Source organism: Strix uralensis, chromosome 35 (assembly GCF_047716275.1).
Source record: "Strix uralensis isolate ZFMK-TIS-50842 chromosome 35, bStrUra1, whole genome shotgun sequence".
Classification (NCBI taxonomy): Eukaryota; Metazoa; Chordata; class Aves; order Strigiformes; family Strigidae; genus Strix; species Strix uralensis.
In genome coordinates, this window is record NC_134006.1 from 1251969 (window position 1) to 1272226 (window position 20258).

At 55.1% G+C, this 20258-nt stretch overlaps 1 protein-coding gene across 1 annotated transcript; it reads right to left on the reverse strand.

The window, feature by feature from the left end:
* Window positions 1–1294: 1294 nt before the first annotated feature.
* LOC141936862 (uncharacterized) lies at window positions 1295–18710 on the reverse strand. Its single transcript, XM_074854204.1, has 5 exons — window positions 18655–18710; window positions 16879–17021; window positions 16018–16111; window positions 13553–13731; window positions 1295–2060 (listed from the first exon to the last, which is right to left on the reverse strand). Exons 1-5 carry the CDS (start codon window positions 18708–18710, stop codon window positions 1738–1740), a joined length of 795 nt encoding a protein of 264 aa, XP_074710305.1. The 3' UTR covers window positions 1295–1737.
* Window positions 18711–20258: the final 1548 nt, after the last annotated feature.

Genomic DNA, 20258 nt, shown 5'->3' on the forward strand with positions numbered 1-20258 from the left:
GGTTGATACACCTTACACTAATGGCATCATATTAAGAATCAGGTTAATGACAAATTGATGAAGTCAGGACTAACTTCAGTGGCTGCACCCAGCAACTTCCTCGAGACCAGCCCACAGACTGTGAGCATGGACCATGCCAGACGCACCAGCTACAGCTCCAAATGCAGCAGAAACTACACCCCATCCTCCTGCTGCGTCCAAGGTCACCCACTCCACCGACCGAGCCGACTCCGCATCACCCTTCCTGCCTGGAGACTGTCATGGCAGATGGAGCCCAAAGTTCTGGACCGAATGAATTCACTATATATTCTGGAGGGATGGCCCATAGACTAAGGGAATGATATCTCTGTGTGTGCATCAAAAAAAAGGAAAAGGGATGGTGATTAATGAGAATGTAATGGAAAACGTGGAACCTGAGCATAACGTAAATGTTATGGAATAAGGGGTGGATACCGTCCCGGTTTCAGCTGGGATAGAGCTGATTTTTCTTCTCAGCAGCTAGAACAGGGCTGTGTTTCAGATCCAGTATGGGATTTGGTACGAGAAGAAAGTTGATAATGCAGCGATGCTTTCGGCTGCTGCTAAGGCATCAAGGGCTTCTCCACTTCCCATGTCCTGCCCGTGTGCAGGGGCACAAAAAGCTGGGGGGGGCACAGCCAGAGTGACGGACCCAGACTGGCCACTGAAATATTCTGTATCATACGACGTCAGGCTCAGTGTATAGAGGAGGGTTGGCCAGGAAGTTTGCTCTCCCTCTCTTCCAGGATTGCTGCTCCAGGATTTTCTCTCCCCTGAGATCGCTAACCAGGCAGGGCTGAGCGCCGGTCGGTGGGGGGTGAGTGTCACGTCCCGTTCAGACGAGGGAGACAAGTGACTCAGAGTCGCAAATCCCCAACGGAGCGACAACAAGTCTCCAAGTCCAAACATTTATTAACTACCCACAATGTACTAATTGAACACATGATAATTGGGTAAGTATATAGCGAGTTGTGGCAAGCAATACAATGTGCCTTGCACTGCTTAATGGGAAAGGGAGAAGAGGGAGACAGAGGGAATGGGGAAGTACAGATCTCCGCTCTGGGTGTCTGCGCCGATCCCGCCGGCCAGGGTTCCAGGAGGCACAGGAGGCAGCCGGCTTCTTCGCTTGCAGCCGTCCTCTTCCCTTCACTGCACTCTCCAGCCCCCCCCTTTCTTTTCCCCCCCTTGGTTTATACCCACTGTCCTTGGGTCCATCCCCCAGGTCGACCCACACACCCACGTACCCATGTACGGGAGGGGTGAGGTGTTTCATGGGATGATGTAATTAGCATGATCATGTTAGCCCTCGTTAGCATATTGAGGGGTGTGAACTTTAATGTGCATTTCGTGGATAATGAAGCAAAGGTCATTCACCAGACAGATGGCCCTTGAAATTTGTCCAGGTGCCCCAGAGCAGAGCCGTCCTGTCCCCACCGGGCCCCCCCCTCCAGCTGCATCCTGTGTTATTGGAGCAGCCTCATCAGCTTCGGCCTCCACACCACCCACCCCGGGACTCAGAGTTTTGTCTCGCGAGTGTTTGAGGCATTCCTTCGATCAGCTCAGCTGGTGCTTTCTCAGGCTGTTTTTCCTAGTTTCTCGCAGGCCTGGTTTCTCGTCTCTCACAGTGAGCAGTGGCATTGTGTGTCACTTGTTTGTATATTCTATTATTGCTATAATTCTTATAATTATTTTAATCTCATTTAAATTATTAGATTGTTTTTATCTCAACCTACAAGTCTCCTTACCTTTACCCCTCCAGTTGCCTCCACCGTCCCCCGTGCGGAGGTGAGTGAGCAGCTGTGTGGTGTTTGGCTGCCGGCCGGGTTTAAACAACGATATGGCCAAAATGAAAAAAAAATACTGACCAAGGTCATCTTGTGATCCTGTAAATAGTGATCCTGAGTAAGACCCTTTGAGCTCTCCGGGATCACAGCAGGCTCTGACCCAGTACCTCTGAGTTGGGATGCCTCTCAGGGTGGTTGTCACGAGGATTTCAAATAGTAGATTTCTTGAGGATTTCAAAGGAAGATTTCCAAGATCATCTGCTGAGAGATGCCAATGAAGAAAAAGGGTTCAAAGACCGTCTGCTGACAGATGCTGATGATGGAGAATAGTGAGTAATTCACTACGATCAGATTTCTGCAAACTTTCAGAGATCGTTTGGTACCAATAATTTACTATCATGGGTTAAATTCTGTATCTGTGTGTGTGTTTGCGCATTCGATTTAGGAAACTTTGTAGTGTTGATTATAACAAATTTTATTAAATCACCCTGATAATTGGTTGATGATTAAGTATTGTTAAAAATCATTCAATCTAATCTTGTGGTTTACCGTAACAGTGTTAATAAATTTGAAATTGCTGCTACCTCAAATTGTGTAGGATCCATAATCACTCGTTCCCCGACAAATTGGCGTAATAACTCAACAAGAGTTATCATTTATGTTCATAAGAGTTACCCTTTATATTAATTCCATCAGACATAAACTGTTGACCAAGTCTGCGACTAAGCCTGGATCCAGCCTCACCTAGACGTCTCTCTGAGAAGGATTTAGAAAGCCAGGGGGTCTGTTCTGAACCTCGTGACTCAACGGGAGGTCTTCCTTACCCTTTGTACCTCTCCATTAGGCATAAACCATTGACCAAGTCTGGGGTTAAGATGGAATCTAGCTGCATCTCAGCTCCATCAGGAGTTTAGAAAGCAAGGGGGTCCATTCGGAACTTTGCGACTCAACGGGAGGGTCTCCCTTACCTTTTTATGTTTCTGGTCTCTGTGTAAATAATTGTAAATAAATTCTAACTTGATTTTCCTTTGTATGTTTCTTCCATGTAGTAAGTAACAGAGTGAACGTTGCCATCGAACTTTGCGAAGTCACACTTTTATAACATCACATTAAAATCACTCTTTGCTAATACCTTCCACAGAAGTGATCTAAAACACCCACCCGCAACGCACCTGACCGTGGCCCCAGGGGCCCTGGGCACCCCCTGCCAGGCATGGCCTGGGCCAGCTGGCAGGTGACAGTGTGGGCCTGGGAGGCTCAGGGGACACTGGCAGCGCCGTGACAGAGGGCAGCACTCAGGCAGGGACCGGCGGTGACATGGCTGGGGTGGTGAAGCTCCCGCCGGGCACCTCTGATGCCACCAGCAGCTGCATAGGGAACCTCTCTGCAGGGGGAAGCGAAGAGGGGTGATGGGGTGAGAGCCTGGCGGGCAGAGCTGGCGGGGGAGGTCCCTGGAGAGCAGGAGCCTGCGGAGGAGCGGGAGCCTGCTGCTGCACCTGCCATGGTGGTTGGGCAGTGCGGGGTCTGTTTGGGGCAAACAGGGTTTTGGGGGTCTGGCCCCATGGCGATCATCCCACCAGCACCTGCTTCAGCCAGCCTTGCGAGGTTTTGCTTCTGCACACCACACCTCCCATCCCAGCGGTTCCCCATCCTGCTGAGTTCCTGTCTCCAGTGGTTACTTCCCATCCCCACAGTGGTTTCCCATCCCAACAGCTTCCCATCACAATGATGATTTCCCATCCCAATGACGGTTTCCCATCTCAACGACGATTCCTCAGCCCCATGATGGTTTCCTATCCCAACAGTCTCCCCAACTCTGTGATCTCCATCGCAAGCATGATTTTTGGGGGAGGTGAATTTTGTGTCCAAGGGGAAGGGATGGGGCCGGCACCAGTGCCCTGCAATACCGACGTGTGTGTGCTGCCCCATCCTGCCCCAGCAGTGGGGATGAGCGGGGCGTTGGGGTGCTTTTGGGTTGGTTTTGTCCTCTCCCTCTCCACTCCCAACTGCAGTAGAACTGGTGCTGGTACCGCTACCGTGTGGCCGTGATGCGGAGCTGTCACCGAAATTGGGCAACTGGCTCGTGCTGCCCAAGGAGAGAGGCTGGGACACAACGTACAGGAATACAAAGGGAATTCTTTTATTCATGCCACTGAATATGCAGATCCCACTGCAGACACCACTGCAGATGCAGATCCCACTGCAGATCCCACTGCAGATGCAGATCCCACTGCATATCCCACTGCACATCCCACTGCAGATGCAGATCCCACTGCAGATCCCACTGCAGATGCAGATCCCACTGCAGTCACCGCTGCAGATGCAGATCCCACTGCAGACACCACTGCAGATGCAGATCCCACTGCAGATCCCACTGCAGATGCAGATCCCACTGCAGATGCAGATCCCACTGCAGACAACACTGCAGATGCAGATCCCCCTGCAGATCCCACTGCAGATGCAGATCCCACTGCAGATGCAGACACCACTGCAGATCCCACTGCAGATGCAGATCCCACTGCAGATGCAGATTCCACTGCAGACACCACTGCAGATGCAGACACCACTGCAGATCCCACTGCAGATGCAGATCCCACTGCAGACCCCACTGCAGATGCAGATCCCACTGCAGACCCCACTGCAGATGCAGATCCCACTGCAGACCCCACTGCAGATGCAGATCCCACTGCAGTCACCACTGCAGATGCAGATCCCACTGCAGATCCCACTGCAGATGCAGATCCCACTGCAGACACCACTGCAGATGCAGATCCCACTGCAGACACCGCTGCAGATGCAGATCCCACTGCAGATCCCACTGCAGATGCAGATCCCACTGCAGATCCCACTGCAGATGCAGATCCCACTGCAGATGCAGATCCCACTGCAGATCCCACTGCAGATGCAGATCCCACTGCAGATGCAGATCCCACTGCAGACAACACTGCAGATGCAGATCCCCCTGCAGATCCCACTGCAGATGCAGATCCCACTGCAGATGCAGACACCACTGCAGATCCCACTGCAGATGCAGATCCCACTGCAGACACCGCTGCAGATGCAGATCCCACTGCAGATCCCACTGCAGATGCAGATCCCACTGCAGATCCCACTGCAGATGCAGATCCCACTGCAGATGCAGATCCCACTGCAGATCCCACTGCAGATGCAGATCCCACTGCAGATGCAGATCCCACTGCAGACAACACTGCAGATGCAGATCCCCCTGCAGATCCCACTGCAGATGCAGATCCCACTGCAGATGCAGACACCACTGCAGATCCCACTGCAGATGCAGATCCCACTGCAGATGCAGATTCCACTGCAGACACCACTGCAGATGCAGACACCACTGCAGATCCCACTGCAGATGCAGATCCCACTGCAGACCCCACTGCAGATGCAGATCCCACTGCAGACCCCACTGCAGATGCAGATCCCACTGCAGACCCCACTGCAGATGCAGATCCCACTGCAGTCACCACTGCAGATGCAGATCCCACTGCAGATCCCACTGCAGATGCAGATCCCACTGCAGACACCACTGCAGATGCAGATCCCACTGCAGACACCGCTGCAGATGCAGATCCCACTGCAGACACCACTGCAGATGCAGATCCCACTGCAGATCCCACTGCAGATGCAGATCCCACTGCAGACACCACTGCAGATGCAGATCCCACTGCAGTCACCACTGCAGATGCAGATCCCACTGCAGTCACCGCTGCAGATGCAGATCCCACTGCAGACACCGCTGCAGATGCAGATCCCACTGCAGACACCGCTGCAGATGCAGATCCCACTGCAGTCACCACTGCAGATGCAGATCCCACTGCAGATCCCACTGCAGATGCAGATCCCACTGCAGACACCACTGCAGATGCAGACACCACTGCAGATCCCACTGCAGATGCAGATCCCACTGCAGATCCCACTGCAGATGCAGATCCCACTGCAGACACCACTGCAGATGCAGATCCCACTGCAGACCCCACTGCAGATGCAGATCCCACTGCAGATGCAGATCCCACTGCAGTCACCACTGCAGATGCAGATCCCACTGCAGATGCAGATCCCACTGCAGATCCCACTGCAGATGCAGATCCCACTGCAGACACCACTGCAGATGCAGATCCCACTGCAGATCCCACTGCAGATGCAGATCCCACTGCAGACACCACTGCAGATGCAGATCCCACTGCAGACACCGCTGCAGATGCAGATCCCACTGCAGTCACCGCTGCAGATGCAGACACCACTGCAGTCACCACTGCAGATGCAGATCCCACTGCAGTCACCGCTGCAGATGCAGATCCCACTGCAGACACCGCTGCAGATGCAGACACCACTGCAGTCACCACTGCAGATGCAGATCCCACTGCAGATCCCACTGCAGATGCAGATCCCACTGCAGTCACCACTGCAGATGCAGATCCCACTGCAGACACCACTGCAGATGCAGATCCCACTGCAGTCACCGCTGCAGATGCAGATCCCACTGCAGACACCGCTGCAGATGCAGATCCCACTGCAGTCACCACTGCAGATGCAGATCCCACTGCAGATCCCACTGCAGATGCAGATCCCACTGCAGACAACACTGCAGATGCAGATCCCCCTGCAGATCCCACTGCAGATGCAGATCCCACTGCAGATCCCACTGCAGATGCAGACACCACTGCAGATCCCACTGCAGATGCAGATCCCACTGCAGATGCAGACACCACTGCAGATCCCACTGCAGATGCAGATCCCACTGCAGATGCAGATTCCACTGCAGACACCACTGCAGATGCAGACACCACTGCAGATCCCACTGCAGATGCAGATCCCACTGCAGACACCACTGCAGATGCAGACACCACTGCAGATCCCACTGCAGATGCAGATCCCACTGCAGACACCACTGCAGATGCAGACACCACTGCAGATCCCACTGCAGATGCAGATCCCACTGCAGACCCCACTGCAGATGCAGATCCCACTGCAGACACCACTGCAGATGCAGACACCACTGCAGATCCCACTGCAGATGCAGATCCCACTGCAGATCCCACTGCAGATGCAGATCCCACTGCAGACACCACTGCAGATGCAGACACCACTGCAGATCCCACTGCAGATGCAGATCCCACTGCAGATCCCACTGCAGATGCAGATCCCACTGCAGTCACCACTGCAGATGCAGACACCACTGCAGACCCCACTGCAGATGCAGATCCCACTGCAGACACCACTGCAGATGCAGATCCCACTGCAGTCACCGCTGCAGATGCAGATCCCACTGCAGACACCGCTGCAGATGCAGATCCCACTGCAGACACCGCTGCAGATGCAGATCCCACTGCAGTCACCGCTGCAGATGCAGATCCCACTGCAGACACCGCTGCAGATGCAGATCCCACTGCAGTCACCACTGCAGATGCAGATCCCACTGCAGATCCCACTGCAGATGCAGATCCCACTGCAGTCACCACTGCAGATGCAGATCCCACTGCAGATGCAGATCCCACTGCAGTCACCACTGCAGATGCAGATCCCACTGCAGATGCAGATCCCACTGCAGACACCACTGCAGATGCAGATCCCACTGCAGTCACCGCTGCAGATGCAGATCCCACTGCAGACACCGCTGCAGATGCAGATCCCACTGCAGACACCGCTGCAGATGCAGATCCCACTGCAGTCACCACTGCAGATGCAGATCCCACTGCAGATCCCACTGCAGATGCAGATCCCACTGCAGTCACCACTGCAGATGCAGATCCCACTGCAGACACCACTGCAGATGCAGATCCCACTGCAGTCACCGCTGCAGATGCAGATCCCACTGCAGACACCGCTGCAGATGCAGATCCCACTGCAGTCACCACTGCAGATGCAGATCCCACTGCAGATCCCACTGCAGATGCAGATCCCACTGCAGACAACACTGCAGATGCAGATCCCACTGCAGATCCCACTGCAGATGCAGACACCACTGCAGATCCCACTGCAGATGCAGATCCCACTGCAGACACCACTGCAGATGCAGACACCACTGCAGATCCCACTGCAGATGCAGATCCCACTGCAGACACCACTGCAGATGCAGACACCACTGCAGATCCCACTGCAGATGCAGATCCCACTGCAGATGCAGATCCCACTGCAGACACCACTGCAGATGCAGATCCCACTGCAGATGCAGATCCCACTGCAGTCACCACTGCAGATGCAGATTCCACTGCAGATGCAGATCCCACTGCAGATCCCACTGCAGATGCAGATCCCACTGCAGTCACCACTGCAGATGCAGATCCCACTGCAGATCCCACTGCAGATGCAGATCCCACTGCAGATCCACTGCAGAATGAAATACCCTTGCAGACACCTTTGCAGACGCACGGTCCATCCCCCCTAACCCTGCAGATGCACAGACCAATGCCAACAGCATGGCAGACGCAGACCCATCGCAGACTGACACACCCCGGCAGACGCACACGCCGTTACAGACGCCAAAGCAGCTGCAGGTCCCTCGGAAGCCAATTCAGCTGCAGACAGGTCCCACCGCAGAGCCCACTGCAGGGGCCATTCCAGGAGCAAACACCAACAGCGAGCCCTGCAGGTGAACACCCGACTGAAGATGGGGACACCACGGCAGATGCCCCCACAGCTGCCACGGCCGTTGCAGGACCCCTTGCAGATGTCCCTGCGGACGCAGACACCCCTGCCGGTGCCCCTGCAGGGGCAGACACTGCTGCGGACACTATTTTCCCTCAGACACCACTGCCTGCGCCACACCGCAGATGCTGTTGCGTTTTCATTCCTGCGCAGGTCCCACTGCAGGTAGAGGGGCTTTGGCAGATCCCACTCCAGGCGCAGACCGACTGCAGACGGCATTGCAGGGGAACGTGCCATTGCGGATGGAGACGCTGATCCCTGCACCAGCCAGAAAGCGCCTGGAAACTTCATCTCTGTACTGCCCATGTCCCACTCGAGCTCAACACCCCGGGGCCAGCACAGGCCACGGCGCCTGTGGGAAGCGGCCTCAGCTCCCTGGGCCTGGCTGGCCCACGGTGCAGGATGAGGTCCCTGTCGGGGCAGTTCCCCAGCACTGCAGGTGGGTCAGGGGCTGAGCCCCTTCCTTAGGGCAGACCCAGTGATGCCGCTGGGGTGGGGGATCCGCTCTGCACCCCGGGCAGGTGTTGAAGCTGGGGGCACACTCTGGGGGCAACCACCAAGCCAGCGCCCATCCCCAACATCCCCCGGCTCTGCACCAGATTCCCGGCTGGGCGAGCGGCAGGAGACACCCACTACGACATCTGCTTTGTTTTCCATCCCCCTCATCCTCACCCCGAGGCTCCCCACCACGTCCTCGCTGACTGTCAGGCCTGCAGCATCACACCTCTCCCTCACATCGCCTGCCAGCCCTGCCCTCGCCTGCCCTGCCTGCCCCTCCTGCCCCGCCTGCCCCCTCCAGCCCAGCACTCCAGGGGGCCGGGTTTCCTGCCACCAAGTCCCCCTGATCCCAAGGCTGTCCCAGCTCTGGCAACGGACCAAGGCTTCCAGCCCAAGGCACCTGCACCCACAGGCCCCTTTTAACCCTTTCCCTCCCCAGGGGGAACTGGGGAGGTTGCTGGGGGCGGGGCGTAACCCGGGGAGCCCCAACATTCCGTCCCGGGACACCCCAGAGAGTCCTTAGCAACCAACACCCACCACAAACCATGGCGCTGCCACCAGGGTGGGTGTCTCTGCGCGGCTCCTGGGACCTCCCGGGGCCTCGGTTCCTGCGGCTCTCTCTGCTCCCCGAAATCTTCTCCCCCCAAGGTAGGCACTGACCCCGACCCTGACCCCTGCAGCCCGGGGACGCTCTTGGGGGCCAGAGCGGAGGTGAGCGCCGGCCATGGCTCCCGTCTCTCTTCCAGGCTCAGCCAACCTGTGCCCACTGCCCGGGCAGGAGCAGCCCTTCCCCGCAGCCTGGGCACCCCCAGCGGGGGGGGCACCCCAGGCCCTCTGGGACCCCCCAGCAGGTATGGCACCCCTCTCTGCTCCGGCACCCCAGCACCTTCAGCACCTTCAGCACCCCCGACCACGGGCATCCCAACATCCCCATCACTCCCATGCCCCCTCCCCAGGCAGTTTTCACACAGGGCTTCGGCAAGACCAGGCGAGCGTCCCTGCCCTCGCCTGGCTGATGTGTGCCCACTACAGCCCACGGCCAGAGAATTTCCCAAATACTTGGCACCATCTCCCCCCTTTTCACCTCGAAGAAGCCCGTCTCCTCCCCGGTTTGCGACCCTGTCCCTTTGGCACAGCAGCTCACCCCACGGTCATCGTCCTGGCCACAAGCTCCCCACGTGCCTGGCGCAGAGCCGTGGGATGTTGGGGATCGGGGCTGGCTCAGTGGGTGGCCCCAGAGGGTCCCCCTTGACCAGCACGGCTTCCTCTCACCCACACAGGGCTGCTGATGGCTCCATGCAGCTGCTACTTTGAGCCCCGTGTCTTCTGCTACGAGTGGACCGACGTGCCACCACTGTCCACCTCCACGCTCGGCCATTGCACCGCTGCTCTGCTGGGTGCTGCCCTGGGGGGCCCCGGGGGCTGGGCAGCCCCGGGGACACCCCAGGGCCAACCGCAACACCAGGCAGCCCCCAAAGATCAGCAGGGAGCGGTGGCCACAGCCCCGCCGGTGCTGCTGAACAACATCCCCGGCTACGGGCACATCGAGGGGCCGTCTGTTCCCTCCAACATCTCCAGCACGACCACCTCTGCGGGGACACCCCTGGACAGTGACATCGTCCCAGGCAGTGACATCCCCACCAGCCCCGGTGCTGTCCCCCACAACCAAGACCTGGGGGACCCACCAGAAGAACTGGACCTGAGCAACGAGACGCTGCTCCAAGAGGCCTTGAGCCTCTTTGGTTTGTCACTGGACTCGGTGGGGGTCAGCCACGACGGGCCCAGCTGTGGCCCCATGCCTGGGGACATGGGTGACACCAGCAGAGTGAAGAGAGCGGTGGCCCCCAGCACCCCAGTGCTGCCAACGTCCATCTCTGGCCACAAGCACGAGGGGCTGAGTGCTGAGAGCCACCTCTCCGGCATGGCCACCCTCACGGAGGCACCCTCGGGCAGCCACATCCCCCCGGACAGCGACATCCCCCCCAGCCCCAGCGCTGACCCCAACAACCAAGGCCTCGGGGACATGGCGGAAGACCTTGCTGTGTCCCGGGAGGTGCCTCTCAAAGAGGCCCTGAGGCTCTTTGGTTGTTCCACGGACGACCTGGGGGTCAGCCAGGACCATGCCAGCAGGAGCCCCACGCCTGGGGAGCCTGGGGACACCAGGGCAGCCACCCTCCCCTGTGACTTGGCCTGGCTCTCCCTGCCCGAGCAGCTGCTCAGCCCCAACTACAGCGTCCCCGAGACCGCCGGCGCCATCCTGAGCCTGGAGGACTTTGTGATGGGGCTGGAGGCCCAGGAGCCGTGGGGGGATGCGGGGATGGAGCCGCCCCCATCCCAGCCGGCCGTGCCACAGAAGCGGGGCTGGAAGCAGGGGCAGAGCACCCTGTCACCGCCCCCCAGCAAGCGCAGGGCACTCGCAGTCAGCCCGGGGGGGCCAGGGGGGAGGAGATACTAATGTGGGGAGTGGGGCGGTGGGCGATGAGGGTGGGGTACTTCGGGGGGGACTATTGTTTTATTTCGGGGGTGGGGTGTTGAGGGTGGTGTATTTGTGGGCTGGGGTGGGAAAGTTGGTGTATTTGGGGGGGAGGGAGTGGGATTAGAGTAGTTTGGAGAGGACCTTTTCTGTTGTCTTTTCTCATTAAAATCTGTTTTCTACAAAACCTCTCTGTGCCTCTTGTGGGAGGGGGAGGCAGCGCGGGGGGCACCGGGAAACAGCACCCAACAGTGCAAAAGCCCCGCTGACCCCCAATTCAGAGCCGGTGAGCCCCGAAGGGCACCCAGCCGCCCCCAGGGCCAAGTCACCACCAGTGGGGCAGGCAATGGCGGGTGGGGGGGACTCCCCCGGCCCCTTCCCCAGGCCAAGCAGCCCTTTGGCGAGGCAGCCAGGACAGACGCTCCCTGCAGGACTCATGGACACGGCCCCACGCAGAAAGCATCACGGAGCCCCCGGCACCAGGACAGACACTGGGGGACCGGGGGGGCACGGGCACACACCCCAGCCAGGGCCGCAAGGCCTTCATCCTGAACACGGCCAGCGTCCCCTCCCGCGGGGACAGGGCTCGCTGCAAGGCCCTTCCCAGCCTCGAGACCTTCACGCCCTTCCTCGCCTCCCACCCCGCTCCGCTCCGCAGCCCGGCATCGCCTCACTGCCGCAGCAAAAGAACCCCAAATCACCCCAGGAACGGCCAGGGAGGGACCTGCCGGCCAGGCTGGGACCCTTCTCCCCAGCCTGGCTGCACCCTGGGCAGACACAAGACCGGGCCAGGGGCAAAATTGAAGAAAAAAAAAAAAAAAAAATCACTGCACAAGCCCAAAAGTGGCTGGAAACTTCATGTCTCTTTATTGCCTGTTTCCCACCCAAGCTCCACAACCTGGGCCCAGCGCCGGCCACCGCACCCGTGGGAAGCGGCCTCAGCTCCCCAGGCTGATGGAGCTGGTCCCTGGCAACTTCAGTGGCCACAAATGGAAAATCGCTGGTCCCACACTCGGGGTGATTTGACTCAGGGGACCGGGCAGCCCACGGCCTACGAGTATTATTACAGACTGAGGGAAAAAATAAAATTCAATCCCTCGCTTTGCCTTTATGCCTATCTGTCAGGTGACCATTGTCAACAAGTATCACTGATGTTTTCTGCAGAGCTCCTCTTGCTACAATCCTACTTAAAAATCCCTTCTTGCTGTCAGACCCATCACTGGCCGCTTCCAACTCTACCTGAGCTTTGGCCTTTCCTGTCTCCTCCCTGCGTGTGCGAGTCACAGCTCTGCCGTCTTCCTGCCAAGCCTGACCTTGCTCCCAGAGATGGTGCAGTTCCTTTTTCCTCTGCACTCAGCCAGCAGGTCCCTGCTCAGCCAAGCCCCCTTCTGCCCCACTCACTTGGTGCCTGACACGGGGCAGTTGCCTGCTCCCGAGCTCCTCAGAGTTACTTCTTCAACCCTGACCACCTCCATTTGGCGCCCTCCTCCTTCACCTCCAGCAGCTCCGAGAACTGCAGGGCACAGAGCGTGAGCCGCCAGTCGCGCATCAGGTATTTCACCAACAGGAGAGAGGGGGCTGCTGTGTCCCTGTGAGTCTCCCCAGGCAGGGACCACTCTAAACCCGTCCTCCAGGCAGGCTGCAACCCCATCAACCTGAAGTCACGGCAAGGCAATGTCCCCCTTTCACGTGAGCATCTTTGGGGTTCACAGAAGGTCCCCAGTGCCCCTTGGACCGCGACAACAAGCTGCAGCTTTCCCGTACTCACACCACCAGCACCTTCCTGCAGAGTTTGGTTGAGGGATGATCTCTCCCAAAGGAACCTGGGAGTACCATGGGCAGAAGAGGTGAATCCAGCCCTGGGGTTGGTTTGAGGACTGTTCACCGCTTCCCCAGCCACCCTCCCTGGCTGGAGAACTGCTGCAGCACATGGAAGGCAAAGAGCAGAACGCAGCTCTGCACCATCAGCACTTCACTGGGACACAGACAGCCTGAGTGGAGCCTGCACCTCCCAGTACACTCCACCAGAGACAGCAGAGCACACCCAGACACCCTGACATCCTCCACATGATAGGCCATTCCCCACCCCAGCTGCCCAGCGCCATGAGCTGCCTACCTTCTTGAAGGACATCAGCAGTTTGATGCTGATGAAGGAAGGCATCCTTGGCCAGGTTCTTGTCAGAGAGACAGAACTCCACCTGTGACACAATCCTCCAGACCAGCTGCGGGTCAGGGATGGAGCAGTTGCAGCCCAACAGATCAGCCCCCAAAGCATCACGTGTGTCGCAGAAGCTCCTGGAAGAGCAGCAGGTACACAGGGGTGAGTTGGTGGCCTTGGGGATAGGCGATAGTCACAAATGCATTTGCCAGGTGGCACAGGGAGGCTGTGGGTGGCAGTGAGGCCATGAGCCAGGCAGCTCACAGTCCCCACTCAGCTCAGCTGGATCAGCTGCTTCTTTTTCCCTGCATTGGGTTTATGTGACCAGGTTTTGGTAGCAGGGTAGGGGCAGGCTACAGGGGTGGCTTCTGTGAGAAGATGCCAGAAGCTTCCCCCACATCCAGCAGAGCAAGCTGCAGCCAGTTCCAAGACAGACCGTTGGCCACAGCTGAGCCCATCAGCCACGGTGTTAGCCCCACGGAGAGCTGCCCACACGGGAGCAGGAGGACCCACACTAGAGCAGTCTGTTTCTGAAGGACCGCACCCTGTGGAAAGGACCCAGCTACCATAAACAAGGCTGCCCTTGCGTTTCTGACACTGACCCTTGCCTCTGCAGGCACTTACTAGCCACGCTGAACTGCCCGCTGCGTGGTTCTTGGCTGTGGTTGTTCACGGCTTTCCCATGAAGTTCAGGAAGCGAACCAGGCAGCGTCCCAGATGGCTTTGGAAGTCTACGTCAAGATGCCTGACTGGGCCCTGAAAAGCCGAGCTGAGCAGGGAGCCTGCCTTTGCCCAGAGGTGACGAGGAGAAAGACCCCCCTAGAGAAGATGTCAAGGGGCCTCAAAAAGCTCTGTGGGGAACAAGGCCAATGCACAGCTGGCAGGGGAGGCAGCAGGGCTGAGCCGCTGCCAGACCATGAGGTATGAAGTGGGCAGATGCTGCCTGGGGCGTCAGGTTGGGGCGGTAGCAGGGACATGCCCCAACACGGCCAGCGGGGCACCGAGCAGCGTGGGGAAGGCAACAGAGGCTTCTGAAGAAGAGCCCCATGGACTGCAAAGCCCCGCTTCTGGGGGCTGGCTTGCACCTGAAAGCTTGGCTTGATCTCTTGGCCAGAAACACTGGCTGGGGCAGACTGGCACAAATTAGGGGCAGCTGGGGTCGACAGCAGCCCTGACTCCCCCACACCTCTGGGAACAGCCACCGCAAGGCTCCCCACCCCCCCCCAGACCCTGGGGGCTGCCTCTCCCAGCACAGCCCAGCGGGGATCCACACGCTCTCTTCTTGCAGAACGCCGCCAGCTTCAGCATGGGATGCTGCTCTTTCCTCCTCCTCCCCGACACCATCCCAGCTCTCCGGCTCACCAAGCACTTCCACCCCATCCACAACCTGCTCACGCCAGCGGCCGGCACGGCCTGGGTGGGCTGCCCATGGCAGGGGAGATGTGGGCTCCTTCTCAGCCCCACAATGTTTTCTACTTCTCCCTCCGCAGCTCTGCAGGAGCAGACCTGGCTCTTCCACAGCTCCTGTGTCATGGCGCTCAAGCCCCAGGCCGTGGCTCTGATGGGTGCATCACTTCAGATTTTTCCAAACACGGAGTTTTAAGTATATCTCTAAATATATTGTTTTAATCTTTATTCATTATTTCCAGATTTTTCTGAACATCAAGAGGTTTCTTCCCAGCATATTTGTGAAAATGTATTTTTTAATCTTTGGTACGGAAGAAAATATTGATGATGCTGAACTCGGACAAGCTCTGGAGGGGTTTGGTGGGGGGTTTTTCTTTAATAGTTCTTTCCAATCCCCGCAGACTAAACTGGTTTCAGTGAATAAGCAGGGCATTACCTAGCTATTCCGCATTCATTCTTCCCTACCTTGTGGTTTTTTGGATAAGAGTTTTTTACATCAGGCAGTGACTGTTACCAATACCCAGTAGGGCGCTTGATGGGCCAACTACATGGAACTCTCACTGTCTTATTAAATTACACCAATGTACTTGTGAGCAGGGGATTTAGGCCAATACAACTATGACCCTCTATTACTAGTCAATAAAAGAGGTTATTTTTTTAAAAAAATATGCTTTCTGCTGTGTCCAGAGCAATTGTTCCGTGCACACCGTGCTTTGCTGAACTGGAGATCACTGCTCCTGTCCTAATCACGCGACCTGTTCCAATAGTAACAGGTTACACAGACAAGCCAATGAATGAAGTATGCTACAAAGAATGAGGATACCGACCAAGGGCACTAAGCAGAGGTGTATATAGACGTTGCAACACAGGGAAGTAACCTCTGTGTTCAACAGACCACAGGCACTGCTGAAGTCAAGATACTGCCAGCACACGCAGTGAGCGCAGCAAACACAACTGTTGATGTAAAAGCCATTCCCTTCCACTCCTGAATTTGCAGTGGAAGTGTTCGAGCTTACCTCGATAAATGCTCAAGCTTCTGTCGATGACCAGTATAGCAGCTCTGAATCAGAGGACAATTGTAGAAAGGCCTAGACAAATGCACGTCATCATCTATAGGCAAGAAAGTAAAAGCAAGGTAAAGAAGTAACTTCACATTTTTAAACTGAAATTGTGGATTAAAAAGACAGAAGATTGTACAAGCTGAGCCTCAAGCACAGGCAAGACCCCAACTCTGAAAGAAGCCAGTCCTGTTTCTGCCTTTGCTAACAGAGAGGTAAGAGCCAAGACTCAATTCCTCCTTGCCTCAAGCGCCATTTCCAGTTGATGCAGCACTCAGAACATGGACTGTAAGCTGAAGGGCGCTATAAAAGGATCCCAACAATTCTCTAAGGGAATGGTTTTTAAACATGTCACATGAGCACTTGTAAGACAATTTAGGCTGGCAATTGAATTTATAATCCATCCAAATAAAGAAGTGTTTCCAAGGTGTATTTCTTCCTCAAGCAATAAATAAAAAGTTCAAAACATGCAGGGAACGGTTTTACTGTAGAAACAAGCATTACAGTGTTTCTTGTTTGATAGCAATGTGTTTGAAATGACAAGTCGTTCAAGCTGTGGACACAAGCAACTCCCTGAAGTCAGAGGCATACTGTTCTCTCCAAAAAACATCCAGGAAAGAAACTGCTTGCATTATTCTACGCTCTTTGAACAAACAGACCAGTCTCAGTTTCACCAACAGAATTTCCACACATGCTGCAGCTGAACCAACGCGACTCGTTATCGATGGAACATTCACAGAAACAGGGCTGAGCACGTGTTCATCGGAATCACTCGCTGGAGAGTCTCCTGCTCACAAACGGGTCACGGTTCAGGCTCACCTACACCCTCTGGAAGGAGACTGGGTCCACAGAACCAGGTGACCACTTGTGCACCCCAAGAAATGAGGCCAGTTACCACCTGCTGGTTTGTCAAGTCTGTAAATCCTGAAAAAAGGCATAAGGTGGTGGTTGTTATGCAATTCCTTTAATTTGACAAAACTCCCTTCATCATCCTAAACAGGAAGTATAAAAATAACACAGCAGGAATCTTTGTCTTTCCATTTTTCACTCTGGATCACTTCCTTATTTGAAGAAAAACCCCACAATCACCCCCAAAACCAAAAGCAATCCCTACAAAGAGCCACATTCACTGAAGGCTAAAATAAACCAAACAAAGCCTGAACTATTAAATCCCCTCATGACTAAGACACGTCTTCTTCACCTGGCAGAGATTTTTACTACAGCACAGGGATATGCTTTTTTCCCCTCAATAGCCCAAGGACAATTGAGAACACAAAAAGCTACAGAAACCCAAGTTACTTCAGAAGTTACTCATTTATGCTTCCTTTATATTCTTTAGCATTTGCAATACAATCTTTGCATGCTATTGTAAACCGCTAGCTAAGAATTGCTCTGCTGATTGAGGATGCCAATTAAATCCAGACGCCAGAGCACAAAGAGTGGGCTTATTCTACTGTTAATAGTTAAAAGGTATAACCACGTAATACAGAAAATAAGCAATAAGAAAAATACAGAGTAGTACACTTAATTATTACTACATACAGCTAATTATAGAAAACTAAGAATAAGCAAGGTAACGCACCTAATCATTACCTCACGACGGGGGGGAGAGTGGTTAAGGCAGATCCATCCCCACTCGCACCCGTCCCACCATCCAGCCCCGCAGGCGCTGGGCAGCCCCGGGTGCAGGAGGGTTTGTTGAGCCTGTCCCGGTGAGTGGGAAATCCCACGCGGGGCGTCCACCCGTAGCTGAGGCACCCAGAGTCGCTGTGAGCGGGTCCGGCCTTGGGGACCAAAAACCAGCAAGGCAGAAAGACTTGCACTTTGCTTTGAGCGGAAACATCTGGTTTCATCCTCCTGTTGGATTCCACCCAGAGCCTGGCCAGGGCTCGGGGAGAACCGAGGGAGTTTCTAACAAGGCAAACACTTGGGTTCTGAGCCTCGAACAAGCTGAACGAGGGAAGCTGGGTACATTCTCACGGCATTTCATCCTCACTGCTGATTATATTCTGACCGAGCTGCACCTGTCACTAGTGAGCACTCGTATTTCATTAATGATCAGATAATAATAATAATTAACGGTAATTGCAATGCAGATTTTACTAATTACCCATTATCATTTTACCAAATATCCATTATTAAATGGATAACCTTTGGTTGTGAGGTCCATCTAGAGGTCAGCTGTGTTTCAGGGCCTATGATCAGGCCCCAGCACCACAAGAATGGAAAAGAACTGTTCTCAGCGTTACTGCCCTCAGTTGCTGTCACTGCAACCAGCTGCTCACACAGCTCCCTGCTGAACGCAGCCTCCCCCACCCGCCTGCAGGAACTCCACAAGTTTCCCTGAACTCAGGGCATATGAAGTGCTATTCCCAACCTCTCAGATTTAAGCCCCTTCTCCCAGCTAAATGTGACTGTCTTCCAGCCATCGCAAACGACAAAAGCTCATGTTTCCACAATTACGACCCAAGCATCATTCTAAATATTAATAAAACACACCAAAGGTTTAGCAAAGCCATTACAAACCTTTTCCAGTAGCTCTGGTGCTTCTGCCAGAAAACAATTCAAGACTGTGCTCAGGTTGCTCAGAAGTACCTGGCAGCGCTGAAGGGACCGGGACGTCGGTGGGTCAGTGGAGTTGCAAGAGCCATCAAACAGCAGAACCTTTTCAAGAAAAAATATTAAATCATCAGCCTACGGAACAACTTCAGAGTTTCAGAAGTTCACTTCAGGAACTGCATGCACTGTCATGTACCAGCAGGTTACTGAAAGGCTCAGTTAGAGAGAACGATGTTTGCAGAATGGCTACACCAGTACTCACATATTTCATCAAATCCATCAGTGTAGAGATCACTTTGTTACCTGTCCACTCAAGAACAAACGAGCACAGAGGAAGATACCTGAGATGTGTTTTCTCCTGAAAAGGAAGATTTTTTCTCCAGAATCCACCCAAGATTCCTCCCAGGCATGTCCTGGAGTCTTTTCACCTCTGCTGTAGGGAGACCTAACCCTGGGGAGCAGCCCCACACTCCTCCAAAGCAGATACCCAAGAGATTTTTTCTCCCTGAAAGGACGCTCTCTTCTCTGGGATCTGCCCAAGATTCCTCCCAGGCATGTCCCAGACTGTCCTGAGCCCTGCTGCAGGGACCTGAGATCCCAGGTACCAGCCCCAGACTCCTCCAAGGAAGACACCTGAAATGTTTTTTATCTGTACAGCTGCCTCCTGCGGTTCGGTACATCTAAAAGTTCATACCAGATGTGAAATAAATAACTCTGGTGACTTTTTCTTCTAGTCCTGTCACGAAAATACGCTACTGTTTCTCCCTGCCACTCACTGAAAAATTTGTCACATCATTCGTCACTAGATGGAACATAAATAATTTGCTTTCTGGGACAAACACTTCACGTGTACATCACTACCTCCTTACTGCTACAACGATTCAATGGTGACAGAGTGAACATCAGGATTACCGAGAGAATTCTACAAGAACATGTTGCCTGGCAGTTTTCTTGACAGGTTTTTCACACAGTTTCAGCCCCAAGACTTCCCTTCCCACACCGACGAAGGCAGCGACCCCAAGCTGAGACCCTCTCCCCATCCTCACGCTCCCAACCTCTCCCTGAACCACGTCCTCCTGCAGAAGCTGCACTCTCAGGGCACTGAAATCAAAGGGACATTGGATCCTTTTCTCCTCGCTGAGGGGGGCTGGGTGTGGGGTGTTCACCTCCAGACTGAACTATGTCCTGCCATGTCCCCTGCCCTCTTCTGCTAAGGCACAGGCATGAGGGGAGGCCTCACCCTGACACCCCAGCAGGTGCTGACCCCAGGGCCACACAGGGAGGTCCCCCACACCTCCCCTTGCCCCAAACCCCCCAGCTTCCCCCCACAGTCTTGGAGGTGGGTAACCTTCGACCAGGAGGTGTGTTTTGGTATTGTAATGAAGCAAAGTTCATCTAAAGTTCATGATTTCTTCATCGATGTTATGGCAACAGTCACGATCCATCTTTTCTGACAGTGGCTATGCAATTATCTCTAACAGCTCCGGCTGGGCCCAGGTACTGAACAATAGCACAGCACTCTTTGTACTGCACGGCTCAGGCACCGAAGAACAGCACTGCACTGCCTGCACCACCCGGGTCAGTGCTCAGGAGAACAGCACTGCACTGCCTGCACCACCCGGGTCAGTGCTCAGGAGAAC